An 18,641-nucleotide genomic window follows, 5' to 3' on the forward strand; every position below is an offset into this window, starting at 1 on the left:
CGTGAATTGCCAGAAAGATGGGAAAAAGTAGTAGCAAGCGATGGACAATACTATGAATATTAAATTTGTAACCATTTTACGTCAATAAAGTTTCAAATTTCGAAAAAAAAACCGCACGAACTTATTCATAGTCCTATTACATATGTAACTATTTTCATTTTGAAACTGTAGGCTGAGCTCATATCTTTTCGAAAATTGTTTTGTTTTTCTTTTGCCATCTTGAAAACAAGTTAAAATAAATTTTAGAGAGAACTTGGGCATATTATAATTGGGCCATAGAAATCGCAGTCCATTTCTGATGTATTCTATTTTGCTGGACCGCAAGCTCATAATAAGAATTTGAGGTTGAGGTGTAATTCAAGTACCTCCTCAGGCTTTTTGCTCCGTATAACTAGTGGACTTACAGTCGCACCGTCTAGGTGTGAGAGTCTTCGTCTGCTGCGAGAGCTGCACTTTCACAGAGAAAGAGTTCTGCAGTTTCATCATCTACACATATACATACATATATATGTACATACATTAAAACTGGCATTGCAAATGAACGCAGTAATATTGTTCATAGCCTATTTATGTGCGCGTGCAATTAATTATTTCGATGATTGATTAATATATGTATGTACTCATCAGGGGTGGCTTATGAAAAATACTGCTTATGAGTTTGGTTTTTTAAGACAAAAGAGCAATTTTTAGCATAAAATGTATTTTTCACTGCTATATTTTCATTTCAGCATCCCCAACTTTTCAAAAATAATCACGATAACAATACTTTATATTTTTAACATTTATTCTTTTTTCTTTATTTTTGTTTATGAGTGTTGTCTGTGAGTTTTATTCTGTTGCATTAACGCATCTATTTTTTTTTCTCGTCAGTGTTAATAATTAAAAAAACTATCAATTTCGAAATTATCATGTTCAAGTACAATAATGATGCCAATAAAATAAGATATAATCGTAATTATTATAGTTAAACAAACCTGCTACTTGTGTGTGATGAGTGTATGTGTGGGTGTTTGTTTGTAATCATTCATTTCGCATTCTAAAATTTAATGCAATTCTGAAATGCTATGTTTAATCGATGTAACACAAAACAGATAAAGTAAAAATCATAATACATATTTTTTTCGTGCTATCTCGTGACGCAAATTTATGTTGACATGATTGTTTTTTTTTTCTTCTTTTTTTAATGAGATTTCTATTTATTATTTTTTTGTTATTTTACATTATTTATCGCTTAAAACTAACTAATTTTATTTAAGAATTAAAACTTAACTTAGAGTTTGTATAAGTGTTTATATAAACGCGTCTAACCACACACATTTTGCCATTATTTCTTATTTTCAATGTGAAAGGTAAAGCGAGGGCAAATTTTTGAAACAATCTGTACGCAACCGCAAATTATAGAAAACAATAAACAAAACCAAAAATATTAACCATTACACATTACAGCAACAAACTTGTATGTTGCTTTACACTAGGCTTAACATTTTTAACACTTTGTTTAGTTTATGTTATCAGTTTTAGTATTAATTTATTTTACATATGCTTTTACTTTTTTGGAAAACACTTATTTTAAAAGTGTAAATTTAATTTTGTAATTTAATCTTAATTTTGTAATTTTTGTTTTCAGTTTGCATTATTTTCGTCGAAATTCCAAACTATCAAATTTGTGAAAGGAGAAAAATCTGAAACAAAATAACGCGAAAATATTTGTATCATGCAGTTGAGTTTGATAAATGCAAATATGCATGCAATGAAAAACGGAACAAACTACAAAAAAATCATAATATGCAGTTTTTGATTTTAATGTAAGCAAACCGCGCAAACAAAATGGACTCTTTATATTGGTTAATATCCATCTCAGCGCTAGCTCGGTAAAATACTGGTTTGAGTTGAGTGAGTTTTACTTTAGCAACAAAATTTATTTTTCACTGCCATGCACATTGCTTTAAATCTGGCAAACAACTGATGTTCTTCGTTCTTCAATCTTCAAATGACAACAACCAAATACGCCTATAGAGAACTCTTTCAAACTTTAAGTTGAGGAAAGTTTTGTTTGGCTAGAAATTAATTTGAAAATTAGCCCTCAAAGCGCTTTGAATACTCGAGAATGTTGTGTGAAAACAAGCATGCATACATAAATAGTACATACAATAAGTGGCATAACGCAGTGTATGCGTGCGTTGTAGCAAATAGTAATTAAAGCGAACACTGCGAGATAGTCAATTTTTGAGGAATCACATTTCGAGTGCTAAGTGAAAACCATGAAAATGAAAACCAAATTACAAATTACGATTTTATAAATTTTATATGCTTAGGATTGCCTAAAATACAGTGGTGCAAATTGCAATGAAGGCAAATTTTTCAAGACTTAATATTAGGTTAAGTTAGCAAAATATAAAATTATATTACAGCATATATGGTATGTAAGGATGTATACTCGTACTTATGTAGCAAAGGTAAACGTCAATCAAATACATATGTATAAACTTATATAACTAAAAAACCAGCAATTAAAAATAGAGGCATACATACATATGTATGCATGCATAACTCTCGCTTTAGAAGTATATTTATTTATATATGTATATTTATAAGTATGTGCAGCTAAGCGGTTGGCGCCAACATCTCCATTTCTGGTTCGCTTCAGCGTTTACGGCGTGCTTTCCTCCACATGCCAACCGCAATTGCACCATCTCACATTATCGGGTCCGGCCCTTGACCCTCCAGATCGGAAACTTGACTCTGATAGTGTAACGCATCTTGGTAAGCCTTTTTCACTGCTTTCCGTTCGGTCGGCTTTCGTGACTCTACCAATTTTTGCTGATCTAGTCGCTTATCGATGCCCAATATTTCGAGTTTATTTGCCGGCAGCCATTGCCAGGTGCGTTTTACATCGAAGAACAATACCAGAAATACCACATCTTCGGTGTAGTTTTTGCGCAGAGCGAGCACATCGGGCGGCGGTGCCGGCAAGGGCACACCGTTGTAGACAAAACCCTTCGGTGTCTTGGGGTCGAGTATGAGCGCTGGATACCAGGGATAACCACGGCACTTGGCCCACACCAGCTGCAGCGGCTCAAGTGGAGGCTTTAGCAAAGTGGTCGCTGTATCCGTCGCCGCCGCCTCTTCGGTGTCCCCATCCGCACCTTCAATCATTAAATCTGCATTTGCGGATGCAGGCCTAGAGGATGAGGATGGCGTAGGTGTCGCTGCTGCAGCACCGCGTGTATTGTGTGTATTGTTGTACTTCAACTTGTTGTTAAGGCTCGCTTTTCGACGTCTAGCATTATTCACGATGGGTGTACTAGTTGCGTTCGCGTTAGTGGTGGGTGTTGCCGATCTTGTCACCATTTGCTTGTTGAATGAGCGCGTCGTTGTCTTTGCGGTGGACGTTGTCTGTGCTGCATTAGCGTTTGTTGTATTTTTCGCGTTCGCATTCGAATTCGAATTCATTTCGGTTGAGGCTTTTTGCTTTTGTTTCGTACGTGTAGCGTTACGTGGACGTTTCTCCGAGGGTGTTGGTGTACGTGTTGCGACACTTTTTGCATCTGCCTCGACTTTATCGCTCGCTACACAATCGTTACTTTCCTCAGCACAGTCATCACTATTCGCACTATCGGTGCTAGCACTCACCACTTCACCGTTACCTCCGCCAGCGTCCCCTTCTCCATCAACATCTGCCTCGCCAGCACTAGCGACTCCACGCATTTCAGCATCGCCGTCGCGTCCCTCTACCTCTTCATCGTCTTCACTCTCCTCATCGCCATCGCCATCGCCATCACCCTCGCCATCATCCTCACCCTCGTCCTCCTCGTCGTCATCGTCATCATCGCTGCTATCATACTCTGAGCCAGACCCACTGACACTAAAGCCAGAACAACTACTGCACGGACTGCCCGACATGTCACTTAGATCGTCGTCATCACTTTCGCTGACGTCACGTTCATTGTTCGCGCGATATACCCGAAAGCTGTCTGGTATACGATCGTAGTTCGGCGTAGACGTTAACGCCGCAACACTTGGTTGCACATTCACAGATGACGGCGTACTTGGTGTTAGTGTGGCATTTGGTGATTTTTTTGGCGACATCGATGAACTCTGTCTCATTTCTGATAGTCGCTTATGACGCGCATTTCGCTTTGGCGATTTACCAGCTACCGCACCCAACACCACACCTGCTGGAAGGCCCAAACTAGCACCTAGTGGAGGCAAATGGCTACCACTTAATTTATTGCTTATTGTCATAGCTGACGAGGCGAGTGTGGCTGCTGCCACCGCGCCAGCAGCACTCGCCGTACCTGTGGTTGAGTTGTTTTTAATCGGTGTGGCCGTCGCAGACATTACTGCCGATTCATCCTTAACGGGTGTAGTGATTTCAGATGGTCGCTTAAGGGCTGCTTGTGCTTTACGTGTGAATAAAACCGCAGTTCTGGACGGTTGCCAAACGCGCCAATCAGAACAAATGAAATGGAAGAGAGAGGAGAGTGTTATGATCAGCATAAGATCATGGTGCAATTTATTCTAATAAAAGCACTGTGAGAAATATGTAAATAAACACACTAATTCAAGACTTTTTGTGCGACATCCTACATCTTAGAATAAAAACACAAGAGGAAATTTAAAAAAGATCAACAAAATTTTAGACAGGCAACCTGGATTTTATATACAGTTATAAATTGGACCGCCTAAAAAAACAAAAATAGGAGACTGCTAACTAATGTAGTTGGAAAGAGTTTTCATATTCACAACATTTTATAAATATTGGTCCTATGGATAATTCCTGTATTTATTTTAATAGCCGAACGATAAAAAAACATCTACGGAACATAATTAGGTAAATGTTGCGGAATGAATATCATGTGAAGATTTATGTTGTAAAATTGTTTTAAGGGATTCTCTTGGTCAACTTAAAAAAACAATAGATTTTATGACAAGTGTATCGGCAACTATTTTACATTCGTGCACAACAACGTTTACGTTACTCTAGATATTTATTCACAGTGCTATGCCGTTTAACTACTTTTTGTTTTCAACGAGTAATTTAGTTTTTAAGACATCTTCAATGTATTTTTCAATACAACTGGTCCCACTATTTAAGAGTGCAACTCATACATGCAATGCCTACCTTCGGTTCACACCCACAGGCGATGCGCTTTTGTTAAGACTCTTTATGGGGCTGCATGGCGGTGTTTGTACTGTTGTGGTGGCGGTTTCTTTAGACTCCTCGCCCATTGTATCGTCGTCATCGACTACCATCATATTAGCGGGACCTTTGCGCGAACGTTTTGATAAGCTATTTTGCACTTGCAGTGGATGTATACCGGAGGGCTGTTTTAATTTTTCTGTATGAAGCATAACTTCGTTACTGTGCTCATCTTCATCATCATCGTCGTCATCGCTTTGCGAGTTCGCGCTTATATTTGAGTGGCGCTGTAATAAGAAACAAATTATTGGATAATTAATTTTAAAAAATTAATCTCTTAGCGCCGAAACTTACAGCAGCAAGTTTTGCTTTCTGCATAGCTTTACGCATGCGTGTTATTTCCAAGCGTATTTGTTTGATTTTCTTCGTACGATATACGGGATTCTTGAGAACCTGTGATTTATCCGCAAGTATAAGCAACTTTTGTACAATTTCTTCGCATGGTTTCGCCTCTAGCAATGTTTTCAGTTCCGCCTCTACCTCCTGTTCAACATGATCTTCGTGCTCGGAACGCGAGTTATCTAGCAAACCCTCGCGTTGCAGCTCCTTACGCACTTGTTGGAAAAGTGGTGCTGCTTGATCACGCATGCGTATACCAGCACGATAGAAAACAGTGTCCTTATTATTATAAGCCAGACAATTTTGTATCATTAAGTCGAAATCGATTTCTAACTGCTCCAGCGTTGTGTATTGACCCTGTTTCAGTTTCGTGCGCATCGTGCCCAGATCCATTGGATGCTTCACAATGTCCAAATAATCAGGCACTTCGACTGTGTCCACCGGTTCACGGAATATTTCACTGGTATCTTTAGCTTCGAGTGTATCCAGTAGCTTTGTCAATGCCGATTCAAGTGGATTCACTTGTAGCATTACAACTTGCTCACACATTTTTACAAAGGCAGCTTTTAGTTTTTCACGCTTGCGTACTAGTTCACAAAGTAAACGCGCACGCTCTAAATCCTGGCGCAGACACTGCCAGTATTTCAACTGCTTATACAACTCCTTAGTGTCAGGTGAGCCTAATAAATAGAAACAATTTAAAGATATTATTAAAATAATACTATTTGGTTTTTTGTTATATATAACATTAAATATGTCAAAAACGAAAAAAGTTGTGTTATAAGAAATTTAGTTCTGCCTATAATAAAAAAGTATGCTTTGACTAAAATAATTATTTCGTCTTCAGCAGTTACTGTATGGTTAATCGCTACTACAGTTAGTAACTTTTTAGTGTGGGGTAGGAGCTGCTAGGCGAAACAAAATGCAAACCTTCAATACCATTTCGATGAATTACACCATGATTGTTGCCTTGACTCTGCAGGCGGCGCAATAGCGGCACACCATTTCGGTATTGCCGTTTCAATGTCCAATAAGCTATTAGCCTATCCAAAAATTGTTGCTTCTTTTGCATGTGTACCATGCCCGAGATCTCCTGCACACGGTTGGGTGGAATTGTTGGTATGAGTACAACGGGCGCCGTCGAACGTTTTTTTGCCAGCGCTTTTCGGGCTTCCTTCATTTTCATGCGTGTATCTTCCACCTCTTTTTGATTAGTTTTTAATTTAGCATCCGCCGGCGTATGCGCATGACAGTAAGCATACTTTTGTACATGGACTGAAGAGTCGTTGTGTCCATCTTTAACCGTATCCATCGTCATGTACAAACCAGCCTGCTGCGCGCATGTTACATGGAAAGCAGCATAGCAGCTATTGCGCTGACACTGTATACACGCGCCCAAACCCTTTTCTTTGCAAACATAACAGGTGAGTCGCCAACGTGCCGCCGGAATGGTCTCAATGGAATCTGTTATAAAATAAAGTAATACTAAATTTCCGATGCAATTATTGCTTATCGACAGTTTGACTTACCAATGGGTTCCAGAAACACCGTATTAGCGAAACGCACTTCGGGTATCCAAAGCGCGCATACTACATGTGCCCATTGACCACGATCGGTCTGTTTAAAAGCACCACCGGCATTCGGGCACAATACACAACTCACGGGGGTACTGGGCGATTGCAAACAGCGTCGGCACAACCACTGTCCTTCCGGAATGTACGGAACACCGTAACAATCCTGATGCACGGCCAGATTGCACATATCGCAGAAGAGAATCACGTTTGTGTTCTGGCACTCGCCATCCATGCAAATGCAACACACTGCATCGTCGTCAACTTCCACACCAGTTGGCGTACCATTAGCAGCAGCTTGAAAGTACGACTCTTTTTCTAATCGATCCATTAAAAGTTCCATAGTGTCTATGCTGACCGAGTTCAGACCAGCTTTCTCACGTTGTTCATTTATCCATTCTAACCACGCCGAGTCCTCCTCATCCACATCGTACTCAATTTCACCATCCAACTCTTCAGCTGATTTCTCTATGAAACGATAATAGGCGAGTGGACGTGGAGGCGCGTCAGGCACATGGTAGTCTTCGATTTCATGATAACGCGCCTCAGGCACTTTTACACGCGCCCACGACGCATTCTCTTCAAGTGGTGGTGCATCAGCATTTAAAATACAGCGGCGCGCCACTAATTCAGCATACTCCTCATCTTCAATAAACGGCAGCGGTTCATCGATAGCCAATCGAACACTCTTACCATCGATATTGAATTGTACTGTTTGCTCTTCTTCATTGTAACTAACTAGTGATTCGGGATTCGCCACCTGATAACCGCCACCATTAGCGCCGTTGTCATCACCCATTCCCTTCGGTGCTTTCGGTGTTGAATGATGTGCTTTCCGCGCCTTTTTTCGGTTTGGCGTTATAATTGGTGTTATTGGTTGTGGATTGTCATGATCATAGTTAAGCAAGTGGTATTGGAGTCCCACCACTGTTTTGTAGCTGCGATCGCACTTGGCCACTGGACACGCGTACGGCGGTTGCGCTTGCTGTAGCTTCACGTTCTTGCAATACTCGATCGCATCAAAATCGAGTCCCATTGTATGTGTAGTTGGTGTTACTGATAATTCTGCTTGGTGCTATTGCAAAAACCGTTCGCTATATTTGCATTTTATATGCAAAATTTTCGCGTGCAACTATATTTCCGTAGCTTTTTCGCTTAATTTACGCTTCGTTTTGTATTTCTCTGATTCACACGCAAATTCGCTGTCATACAAATGGCGCAAAGTGACAGCTGTTGCAGCTTGTCAAACTGGTACGAACACGAAACGCATAAGGGAAAACCGGATGAACGGTCGAAAGCAAAAGATTGTTAAATGTGATACAAGAATTACTGCACAAGTTCGGATTAGTCGTTTTTTTTTTTTTACTAATAATAATAAAAAACAATTCGTGGACAATTTAGTAAACTCCAAAATTAAAATATGGCTACTGAAAATGTACATATAGTATGCCGATAAACATGAAAAACAAACCGCACAATGGCACCCAGCGTTCAAATTGATAGTGGTGTTGCCATACCTAATATTGAAACTATTTTACAAGGGTGCAAAACATATGCCGTGCCCCAAAAATTGCATTCCAAATAGCTTTTTATGTTGATTACAGACCTCTTAAAATAATCGAAGGAGAATCGTATTTTAAATTGTATTGTTTTACTGTATTTTAACTCTTAGAGTACGGGGTCAATTTTATAACATAACGGACGAAGTGGGGTAATTGGGTCCCCCGAGCGAAAAACTTACCTCATAATTGTAAATAAATTAATAATAGAATGCCGCTAATAAGTTTTTATACAGAATTAAAAATAAAACTAGGTAGTCGAGGGAAAAAGAGAGAAGGAAATTATTTACGAAGTTATCAAAGAAAACCTAATCTTGGGGGACCTAAAGTCCCCCACTCCGTACTCTAAGGGCGAGATAGTTAATGTCAGACAGCGTTCTAACGAGAGGCGCATTAGCACTATATAATGTCCTCCTAAAGCCAACATGAAAAATTTTGCAACGGCGAAAATTCCTGCAAGGAACATTAAAATGTATTCTTTCTAGAAGAAACGGGCAGTCAATTTGTCCATTAACGAGATCGAAGACCAAAGAAGCTGCCTGAAACGTACCTCTGTCACTTAATGGACAGAGACTAATCAAACGACAGCGTGAGTCGTATGATGGTTTGGGGTCTGAGAAATTGAGTGAATGTAGCGCGAAACTCACAAAAATTTTTTGAACCTTCTCCACTCGATTTATATGGACTGCATGATAAGGTCTCCAAATAAAAGATGCATAATCTAATTTGGACTGCACAAACGCAGAGTATAAAATCTTAAGATCTTATTCATATAATTGTTACACACATTATGCAAAAGGGTATTATAATTCTGTTCAAATAACGGTTGTATGTAACAGCACAAAGAAATCGAGATGTATAATATATCAAAATGCTAATATCCATGTTTATCCGTTCGCCCCTGAGCACGATAATTCGAACAAAAATTAATATGTATATTTCAAGGAATATTACACTGTGTCCAAGGTAGTTTGGTATGTAGACGTAATATCTGTTATATATGAAGCAAATTGACTCCATTTTTGGGTAAATAATGAACCCATTAAAAGAAACACGAAATAAGTAAAGTTTTGAAAAATGATCGATGCCACGCCTACTTTTTGATAAATGCGTGTATCTCTATAGCGATTTAATATTACTTGCCTAAACTTGGTACATGTGTTTCTCTCCACCTCATTTAGATCCAACATAACTATTATCGGCATCGGAAAAAAACAACGTTTACTTGTTTATATATCAAGACTAAATTTCCGTCCGCCTATCTAATGTACAATGTAATGTAAAGCTTGGTACACGTATTGCTCCCTATCTTATCTGTATTTGAAGTAATGATTATTGAGCTCGGATAAAAACCGCGTCCACTTTTCATGTGTTAATACCAAATTTCCATTCTTCCCTGTAATGCTATAAGCTATAACTCCCATTGCCTATGCCAGCCCAAATTTTAATTTAAAGTTGAGCTCGGACCAAATTTAGTCTTGTTTTTATTTAATATTGATATAATCATTATAATAATTTTCAAACACCAATCTATATTCATCTGATATTATATGGAGTGCTTCAAGCATAGCAGTTTTTTCTTGTTGCGTACATTGACATTTCCCCAAAGCTATTAAATCCCACATAAAAGTCATAGTAACCACATACTCAATGGATTGAATGCCACATTGATCCGCAGTGCCTCTGAGACAGAATTTAAGAATGTGCACTATTTGGCTCAGCTCACTATCAGTAAATTCACAGCCACCTTAAAAATGGATATAAATAATAAAGTTAACAGACATAATAAATTCTTTACAAAATTACCATTATATGACAAGATACATGCGTTCACCAATTCCAATGCCAGTAATAACTTTAAGGAATGAAACTCCAACAGAAAGTCATCAACCAATTTAAAAATTCGAAAAATCCTGGCCCGTTTTTCGGCACTATTTGTGTTTTTAAGTAATTCCTTAAATTCTATATACCATGCAGTATCTTGTTTCTTTTTACATGCTGGGCAAGATACTACTTCCAAGGGCACATTTTCATCACCTTCTGTTTGCCACCAATTAAGAGTTGAACTTTGGTTAACAATTGGCACATATTCTTTCCGACAGTCTGCATTTTGGCATTTTAATAAATGATACTTCAACTGAATGGAAGGATATAAGTTTCTAAAATAATTGTTTATAAAAGATAAAATATTGTTAAGGAATTGAATCTTACGTAAGCTGCGTCTGGATTCTTTCCTTGGCATTGCACACAAGTACATTCAAAATGATAAATATCTCTTAAGTAGCTCCGTCGTACATCTCTCAACGATTTGCGATAGTTAAGAGTGTAGCAATTAAATATTTCTGCTCCTTTTTCTATATCAGTTTCAGCCATTGCATAGAAATTGTTTCCTGAGAATTTAGGTCGAAGAGTAGGAGCACAGGCATGATTACATATACTGAGATATGGCAGGTTTGCTGCAGATACTTCGCGAAACTCGCTCAACACATGCAACTTTCCGCGACACAGGTGAAACGGTTTTGTCCATACATCAGGCGCTAACAGAAATCCAAAGGTGTTAGCAGTGGATGATTCATCATGGCAAGTGGGCGTGATTGAAACGCATGTATGAGCATTCACAATAAATTGGCCAATGTGTCGAAGTATTAGAGCACCTTTTAAGTATTTTAAATTTAAAAGTGAATACTTATCGGTATATTTTCTAACGATTCTTACTTGTGACTAGCTCCCAATCGCTTTGCTTCAACTTGGAATTTTTCATACTATTGAAAAAATATGTATACTCTTTTAGATACATAACTAACAAGTCGGCAACTAAAGCGAACCAAATTATATCTGGTAAGGGCATTTTGGATAAATGTGAAACCATGCGTAGGGTTTGTACATACTTTAGACCATTCTTAGCATTTATAAATCCTTTTGCTGCAGTTAAATCAAGCCAAAGTTGTCTAACGTCAGTTTCATGTTCGAACAAAGGCACAACTCCAGGTAGCTCTTCTAGTATAACTCTTAGCGCCAAGTGTGAAATGCCTATTTGTTCAAATAATCCAATGCGATATCCCACACATTCATTTTGATGCAAGCTAGAATGTATTTTACTGCATTTTAATGAACAGTAAACAACTTGGCCATTACATCCATGACAAGGTATGGGAATAATCAACATAGCACCGCATTGTTGACACATCTGACATCCACCGACAGGTACAAAAGAACTAGCAGTTTCACTAAATATTACTTCTCCAGAGCCAATATCTTTAGTAGCAATCATATATCGTCCGCGTGTAGCAGATTTTTCATCAACGCTGCAAGTGTGTATATATATAGAATATAAGTCATAAGTTCCAAAGAACAACGTACATTTCTTACTCACGCTATCGTCGCCTCTGAATTTGCCATTTCTTGGCTACTAATTTCTTCTAATTCGGGTTGCATTCGTATCTCATTTGTTTGTGATTTTAATCCTGCTTGCAACTCCTGCAGCCGCTGAATGAAGCTCTCATTTAACTTACAATTCTCTAGTTCTTCCAAATGCACGGCCAATTGCTTTGTATCTTTTAAATACAGAGCACAAAACGCCTGTCGTGTTTTAATTTTGTGCACTAATCGCAGTGGATACTGGTTTGTCTCAAGTGCGCAGCAACAGTCATCATATGCTTGCTGATAGTATCCCAATTCCTGCAAGACCATTGCGCGATTTGCATAAGAAAGTGCCAAAGCCTCGGTATTTGCGCGTGCAGTGAATATAGCCTGCGTATATCGTTGTCCAGCGATGATCAAATTTGTCTGCTTACTATCAGCTTTTGAGCTATAAAATGCATTACCTTCTTCACGCAATCGAATTGCAATTCGAGTTGCATTCTCATTGGAAACAGCACTTGATGCATTCTTAACTTTTAATGCGTTTAACCATGCAGTGGACATACGACGCCTTAAATCGGAATTTCCATCGTTTTTAATACCCAACATAAACAGGAACTCGTTCTCATAGTTTACAATTTTTATATTCGCAGTTTGATATGACAATATCTCTGAAAAACTATAACCATCCATTTTTAATTTCCCCAGGCAAGTTTCTATGTTTCTTTATTAGTGAATTTTCCCACATAAACAGCTGTTTGGAAAATCCGATGGACTTTAATGCAGGTGAATATTTGAATATTTCAAGTAAATGTGAATATTTTCATACTCATTAGAAATAGTACCTATTGTTTATTTGATAATTTATAAGTTTTATAAGAATTTAAAATAAAAATAATTCAGTTAAGTTATTTATGGTTGAGGCTGGCTGTAACACCCGGGTTTGAAAACAAATCTAATAAATGGTATGATAGAAATGGTATGAAAGGGAAAATCCGTTAGACTTTAATGCAGGTAGAGTGATGTGAATATTTTCATATTCATTAGAAATAGTACCGATTGTTTATTTGATAAATTATAAGTTTTATAAGAAATTAAAAAAAGGGAGATATAAATAGCCTAAAGCTTCTCAGACATATATATGGTATAGCTCTCTCTCTCCCTTTCTTCTACGTTATATCTTTTTTCTCTCCCGCGGAGCGAAAATGACCAAAACATTGCATAGCCTTGAAATTTTAGTCTCAGTAAAATAAAAACTAAAATATAAAACCTCCAACTGCGTTTAAATTTGATGAAATAAGCACAGATTATATCGTTCATATAGCTAGGAAATTTAAGAGAAAAATGCGTGGAAATAGCTTATTATCCGAGGGGGTAATTAGGGATTCATTGAATAATATGATCCATTTTTACTCCATACCAATAAATAATAGTCTTAGATTGTTGTTGTTGCAGCATAAACATTCCCCATACATACATGGGGAATGCTACTGAAGTGACAGTCCTTGGCCGGGTCATTCCGGTAACGTAGGACCGACTGTCGTGGGAACGAATAGTCTTAGGTCAGGTACAGTACCTAGGATTGAAAACCTTCCACCATAATACCAGTTAAGAAGGGGAAAATACTATTAAAACCGAGCCTCTTATTGACCTCAAAAGACCGAGAAATAATGTTAATAAAATAAGAACTTATTGGTGTAGAGACCACTGAACTTGAGTGGTTCCGTAGTTTCTTGTTAGATCGGAAGCAGCAAACGCTTATAGATTCACCTACTTTAAAAAAAGGTAGCAGTCGAAATTGATTTACCACAGGGGTCTAGGACCCACCCACTGACAATACTCTCTTATCGGCCAGCGTTAGAAATTTGCGTATAGTCGTAACAAAGATGGAAAAAGCTCCGGGAACCACAGCTTACATATTAGAAATGAAAAAATCAAAAATTAAAAATCATTAAATAAATATGACTTTATATTGGTAATAAACTTACGCGATTTTAGAATAAACTTTCCTGTTTAATTATACGCTATACCGTTCCGAATAATATTTTATCTGATATCGCAGTTATCTGATAATCATTCTTCTTGTGTTTTGTAATTAATTGAAGATCCTGGTCAACCCGGTCTAAGGGACACTGTATTCCGGATAAGTCACGATTTATTTGCTTATTCTATGTCCGGAATGAATAAATAAATTCAGCCATAATAAATGTAAAATGAAATCTTCCCAAATTTGCTTCTCAACACTAACACAATGCTCAACTATCAGTTACCATAATTTTTGTCAACAATTTTTAACATTAGCTTGTCAAACGTAGGAATTTCTTTAGGTAGATCAAAAAATGTTTGTTTTTTTTCTTTTCCAGCATTTGTTTTCTAATATTTGACCGCAACTGCAACAATTAACGAAATAACACAAAACTTTTATCGATTTTCTTCATACAGTGAACGTAAAATTATAATTTTATGCGTTAGGTAAAATTAAGGTCTTAGATGCATATTACTAGTATATTGTCAAAGGAAATCGTTCATTACCTATGAATAAATATTAGAATAAATACTTTGGTAAATATTGCTTAGCATTAATGACAGTTTGATAGTTTGACAGCTAATTCTTCATTTCGACGAAACATTCATAATGGCAAATTTATTGAAAGAGCCCTTAATTTTGGTTAATGGCATCTTGCTTTCCCACATTTAAGCTAAGAATTCCCTCTACAATAAAGACGTATTGATCGAAATTTCCCTTTTTTCTGTTTTGCTTTTTTCAGCAACTTTTTGGAACTTTCTCAAGTTTTTATTTCACACAAAAATTTTGTGTTAACGGCTCAAATCTTTGAGCCAAATTGTCAGCTGATCAGAAATAACCGATTGCCTGTGGAGATGCACTGTAAATATTGGCTCTTCAACAGAAATGAACGGTCTCCATTGACAATTTATGTCTGACATAAGTATCGAGTTATGAACATTTGCCTGTGGATATGTGGGATTACTCCCATTTGGAAACAAAAAATTGTGTTGTGATATCTATTTTGCTTAATAATTGTGATTTTCTTCAATAAGTTGATAACTAGGGACTAATAATGGATTTGCAGCAACTTGAAGAAGAAGCCCGTCAGGCCGCCCTTAAAGACATAAAGAATATGCTTCAGAGGCCAGGCCAATTAGAAAAGGTTGATCAATTTCGGCATCGGGTAGCGAGAAAGAAAGCATCAGTAGAAGCATTGTTAAAAACGGGCATGCAAAATCAATTGGATGGCGTGCGTGTTGGGTTAAAGCAATTAGAAACTTGTTTGCAGGATGTCCGAGAAGCTCGTCAGCGTATGCAGGAAGTGGATCGTTTATTACAGGGAGTACCGGAAATATATGATGCACTGGAGGTAGTACGTGAAGAGAATACGAAGCATTCGCAATATGCTACGGCAATGGAAAATCTCAAACATATATTCAATGTGGAAGCTAGTGTTCAAAAGACAATGACACTTATCGATGAAGATAAACTTTTAAATGCTCACCAATGTCTCGCAGACTTGGAGAACTCTCGTGATGATTTACTTTACGAATTGCATAAACAGCCTAAACAGCACGCCTCTGATAAAATTACACTAAAACGCCATTTCGAGAAAGTGGACTCTGTGTCTCAAGCACTTGAAAAGAAACTACGGCTAATACTTAGTCGTACATTAAATACTGTGCGGAAGGAACCTACTGTAATAGTGACAGCATTGAGAATAATTGAACGGGAAGAAAAAAATGATCAATTCGCTTTGCAGCAGCAGAAAGTCACTGGTTTCCTGCCACCGGGACGGCCAAAGGAATGGCGTTCTATGGCTCTGAAGATATTGCAGGACGCAGTAGTAACACGCATAGAGGGATCAAAATTGGAAGAGCGTGCTGATAACAAAATGTGGTTAGTACGTGATCTCGAAATTTTGCGACAGATAATTTTGGAAGATTTAAGAGTTGTAAAATCATTGTGCGTGCCGTGTTTTCCTCCGCATTATAACATCTTTAATGAATATGTGAAAATGTATCACGAAGGACTTTCCTCTTATGTAAGAAAAATACTTAAATAGTTATCTATATGTGTGTATGTTTTAAAACCTCTTGTATTAATATATGTATGTAGGTGGATAATATTGCGAAATCGGGTCTCGAAGGCAATGAATATGTATCGATGTTGTCTTGGGTTATGAATACATATCCCGGAATAGAGTTGATGTCACATCCTGACCTTAAGGTCGATATCCAGAAAGTCGTTGGCCCATTATTGAGACCAGAACATCTCAAGTCACTGGAGGATGAATACCTATGCAATATGCAACGAAACTACCAAGAATGGATGACTAAAACTGCAGAAACAGAAAAACAAGAATGGTTTTCTGATCAGCCCCCTGAACAGGAACAATATTATCACACTTCAGCACCAGTCATTATTTTCCAAATGATTGATCAGCATTTGCAAGTGACTAACACCATACATTCTGAGCTAACGTTCAAGGCATTAGTGATGAGTATTCAACAAGTGGAAGTTTTTGGACAATCTTATTTAAAGAACGTGATCGAATTAAAGGAACACCATTTTCGTAATCGTGATCAAATCAAATACTTTACTCACCACATAATCACAATTGTTAATAACAGTCAACAAATGGTAGAGTTGGCCCAGCAAATGAAACAATTATACTGGCCTAAATCCCGTACGGAACATTACGAAGATTTTGAAAAACTTCTTACCACATTCCAAAGAATTCGGGCTCATGCTACAAGCTATTTGCTCGAAGAAGCTTTCCTAGACATGGAATGTCATTTCAATGATTTATTCACAATGAAATGGCTGGGTTCTACGATTTCTGTGGATACTATATGTGTTACTTTGCTAGACTATTTCCAGGTACATTCTCCTTAATATTAATATCTATTATTCATTTATTCAACCTATTTAAACAATTAAATGATTTTAATTGTAACAGGATTATAAACACTTGCGTCCCAACAACTTTGAGATGGTGATTAGCGAAGCACAGAAACTACTTGCAAAACGGTATATACGTGCTTTGCTTTCCAAACGTTTATCAAAGTCCCGGACTGAATGCGAAGCAATTACTACGAAAATAAATCAGGAAGCGAAGCGTTTTAAGCAGTGTTTCGAAAAAATCGCGCCTAACTTAACAATGAGCGGCTCTCCATTGGACCTGATACCAACGCTATCGGCTTTGCTATCCGGCGATATTGAATTGCTGGTACTAGACCTTCATACGCTTCTAGGAAATTATCCGTCATTGAGTGAAGATCATATTGTACGATTATTTTATTTACGAAATGATGTAAAGGCCAGTGAAGTACGAGAAAAGGTGCAAGATGCTGCAAAATCAAAGAAGGCAATGGTTAGCATTGCCAAACAAGATTGCATATTTAAAGAAATTGTCTTCAACGATAAATTGTGGTAGAAGTTATATGTAGTTAGTCAGCTAGAGTTGACTTTTAAATTTTCATTTATTTATATCAAAAAAATATACATAGGTATAACGAATATAACAATGTACTGCATGGTGTTTGCAATGTATTATCGAACTACTCAGAAATAACTTTCAAAATATAGTTTAAATTGTTCATAAAGTTAAAAAATTTATATCGAAAATGTTTCAATCGGATTGTATTATATTTTTGGGAAATCTGTTAAAAAGAATATGGGCAAATCTCCCGAACAAAGTACACAAAAAGAAAAAAAAAGAAAATAAATTGTTTGAAATCTATCCAGAAAACATTTAATTCTTATATGATTGTTCTGTAAATGCTGAAAGAGTTACAAATTGCAAGCAGTATATGTTTGCAATCACAGTAGTATACAAGTTCCGTCGACAGTCAGCTCTACGTAACCGAAACGTCCCGGACTTATATGCGGCTAAGGACTGTCAATTCAGCAGCATTCCGCGCATGTCTATGGGGAATGTTTATGCTGCTACGACAACAACAGCGTTTACAAAACTAACGCCACTTATTAGTAATAATTTGTTGTTTTATTAGAATAAAAATATAACTTTTTCAAATAATTATTTTAGAAGGTTATCTACCGATCACTTATAAACTCAACCTGTTATTTTTTAGTCTGCAAATGTGTTATCCAAAACACTAAATTTAAAGACATTCGAGCAAAATACTTTCCGGACAAAGTTATTATATTTTCTTTACTTTTAAAGGCACATATCTGTATTTATAAAGCCTTATTTTATTTTTGGAAAAAATGGAAAAAGACTTGCAAAATCGAAATAACTTCCTCCGTTTCATGCTGAATTAATTATATACAAATAAAACTTGATATTAAAATAACTTAGATTTATGATAAAAATTGAAATTAAAATGAAATTATTAATACAATATAATAAAAAAATTTATAAGGTAATGTAGCATTTTAGATTTTTTATCAAAATTACTCAGATTATTTTATAAAAATTAATATTACGTTATTAACATAATTATTATAGGGGATTTTTAGTCCATAAATTACACATGTGTATGTTTCTGTATTTAAAATAAATAAGGGCGTGTTCATGACGATCATCCTTATTCCTCTGGATTCCCCAATGTGATTATGAAATGTTAGGTTTTCTA

The 18,641-nt window shown here is 36.9% G+C and overlaps 3 protein-coding genes across 4 annotated transcripts; 1 reads left to right on the forward strand and 2 right to left on the reverse strand.

Moving 5' to 3' along the window:
* Positions 1-2,286: 2,286 nt before the first annotated feature.
* LOC129244618 (bromodomain-containing protein homolog) lies at positions 2,287-8,429 on the reverse strand. 2 transcript variants are annotated; one of them, XM_054882343.1, is made up of 5 exons: positions 7,072-8,429; positions 6,482-7,006; positions 5,498-6,222; positions 5,126-5,430; positions 2,287-4,429 (listed from the first exon to the last, which is right to left on the reverse strand). In XM_054882343.1, the coding sequence occupies exons 1-5, from the start codon at positions 8,147-8,149 to the stop codon at positions 2,695-2,697; spliced, it is 4,368 nt and encodes a 1,455-aa protein (XP_054738318.1). In that variant the 5' UTR covers positions 8,150-8,429; the 3' UTR covers positions 2,287-2,694. The 2 variants fall into 2 exon arrangements, with proteins under 2 accessions (XP_054738318.1, XP_054738317.1); XM_054882342.1 differs by having other exon boundaries at positions 6,473-7,006; positions 7,072-8,428.
* A 1,708-nt stretch (positions 8,430-10,137) lies between these two features.
* On the reverse strand, positions 10,138-12,961 carry LOC129245655 (SET and MYND domain-containing protein 4). Its single transcript, XM_054883964.1, has 5 exons — positions 12,046-12,961; positions 11,388-11,977; positions 10,884-11,326; positions 10,479-10,809; positions 10,138-10,419 (listed from the first exon to the last, which is right to left on the reverse strand). Exons 1-5 carry the CDS (start codon positions 12,723-12,725, stop codon positions 10,157-10,159), a joined length of 2,307 nt encoding a protein of 768 aa, XP_054739939.1. The 5' UTR covers positions 12,726-12,961; the 3' UTR covers positions 10,138-10,156.
* A 1,841-nt stretch (positions 12,962-14,802) lies between these two features.
* Positions 14,803-18,298, forward strand: LOC129245227 (exocyst complex component 3). Its single transcript, XM_054883270.1, has 3 exons — positions 14,803-16,084; positions 16,159-16,923; positions 17,003-18,298. The coding sequence occupies exons 1-3, from the start codon at positions 15,113-15,115 to the stop codon at positions 17,477-17,479; spliced, it is 2,214 nt and encodes a 737-aa protein (XP_054739245.1). The 5' UTR covers positions 14,803-15,112; the 3' UTR covers positions 17,480-18,298.
* The last annotated feature ends 343 nt before the right edge of the window (positions 18,299-18,641 follow it).

This window comes from Anastrepha obliqua, chromosome 4 (genome assembly GCF_027943255.1).
Source record: "Anastrepha obliqua isolate idAnaObli1 chromosome 4, idAnaObli1_1.0, whole genome shotgun sequence".
In the NCBI taxonomy this organism is placed as follows: Eukaryota; Metazoa; Arthropoda; class Insecta; order Diptera; family Tephritidae; genus Anastrepha; species Anastrepha obliqua.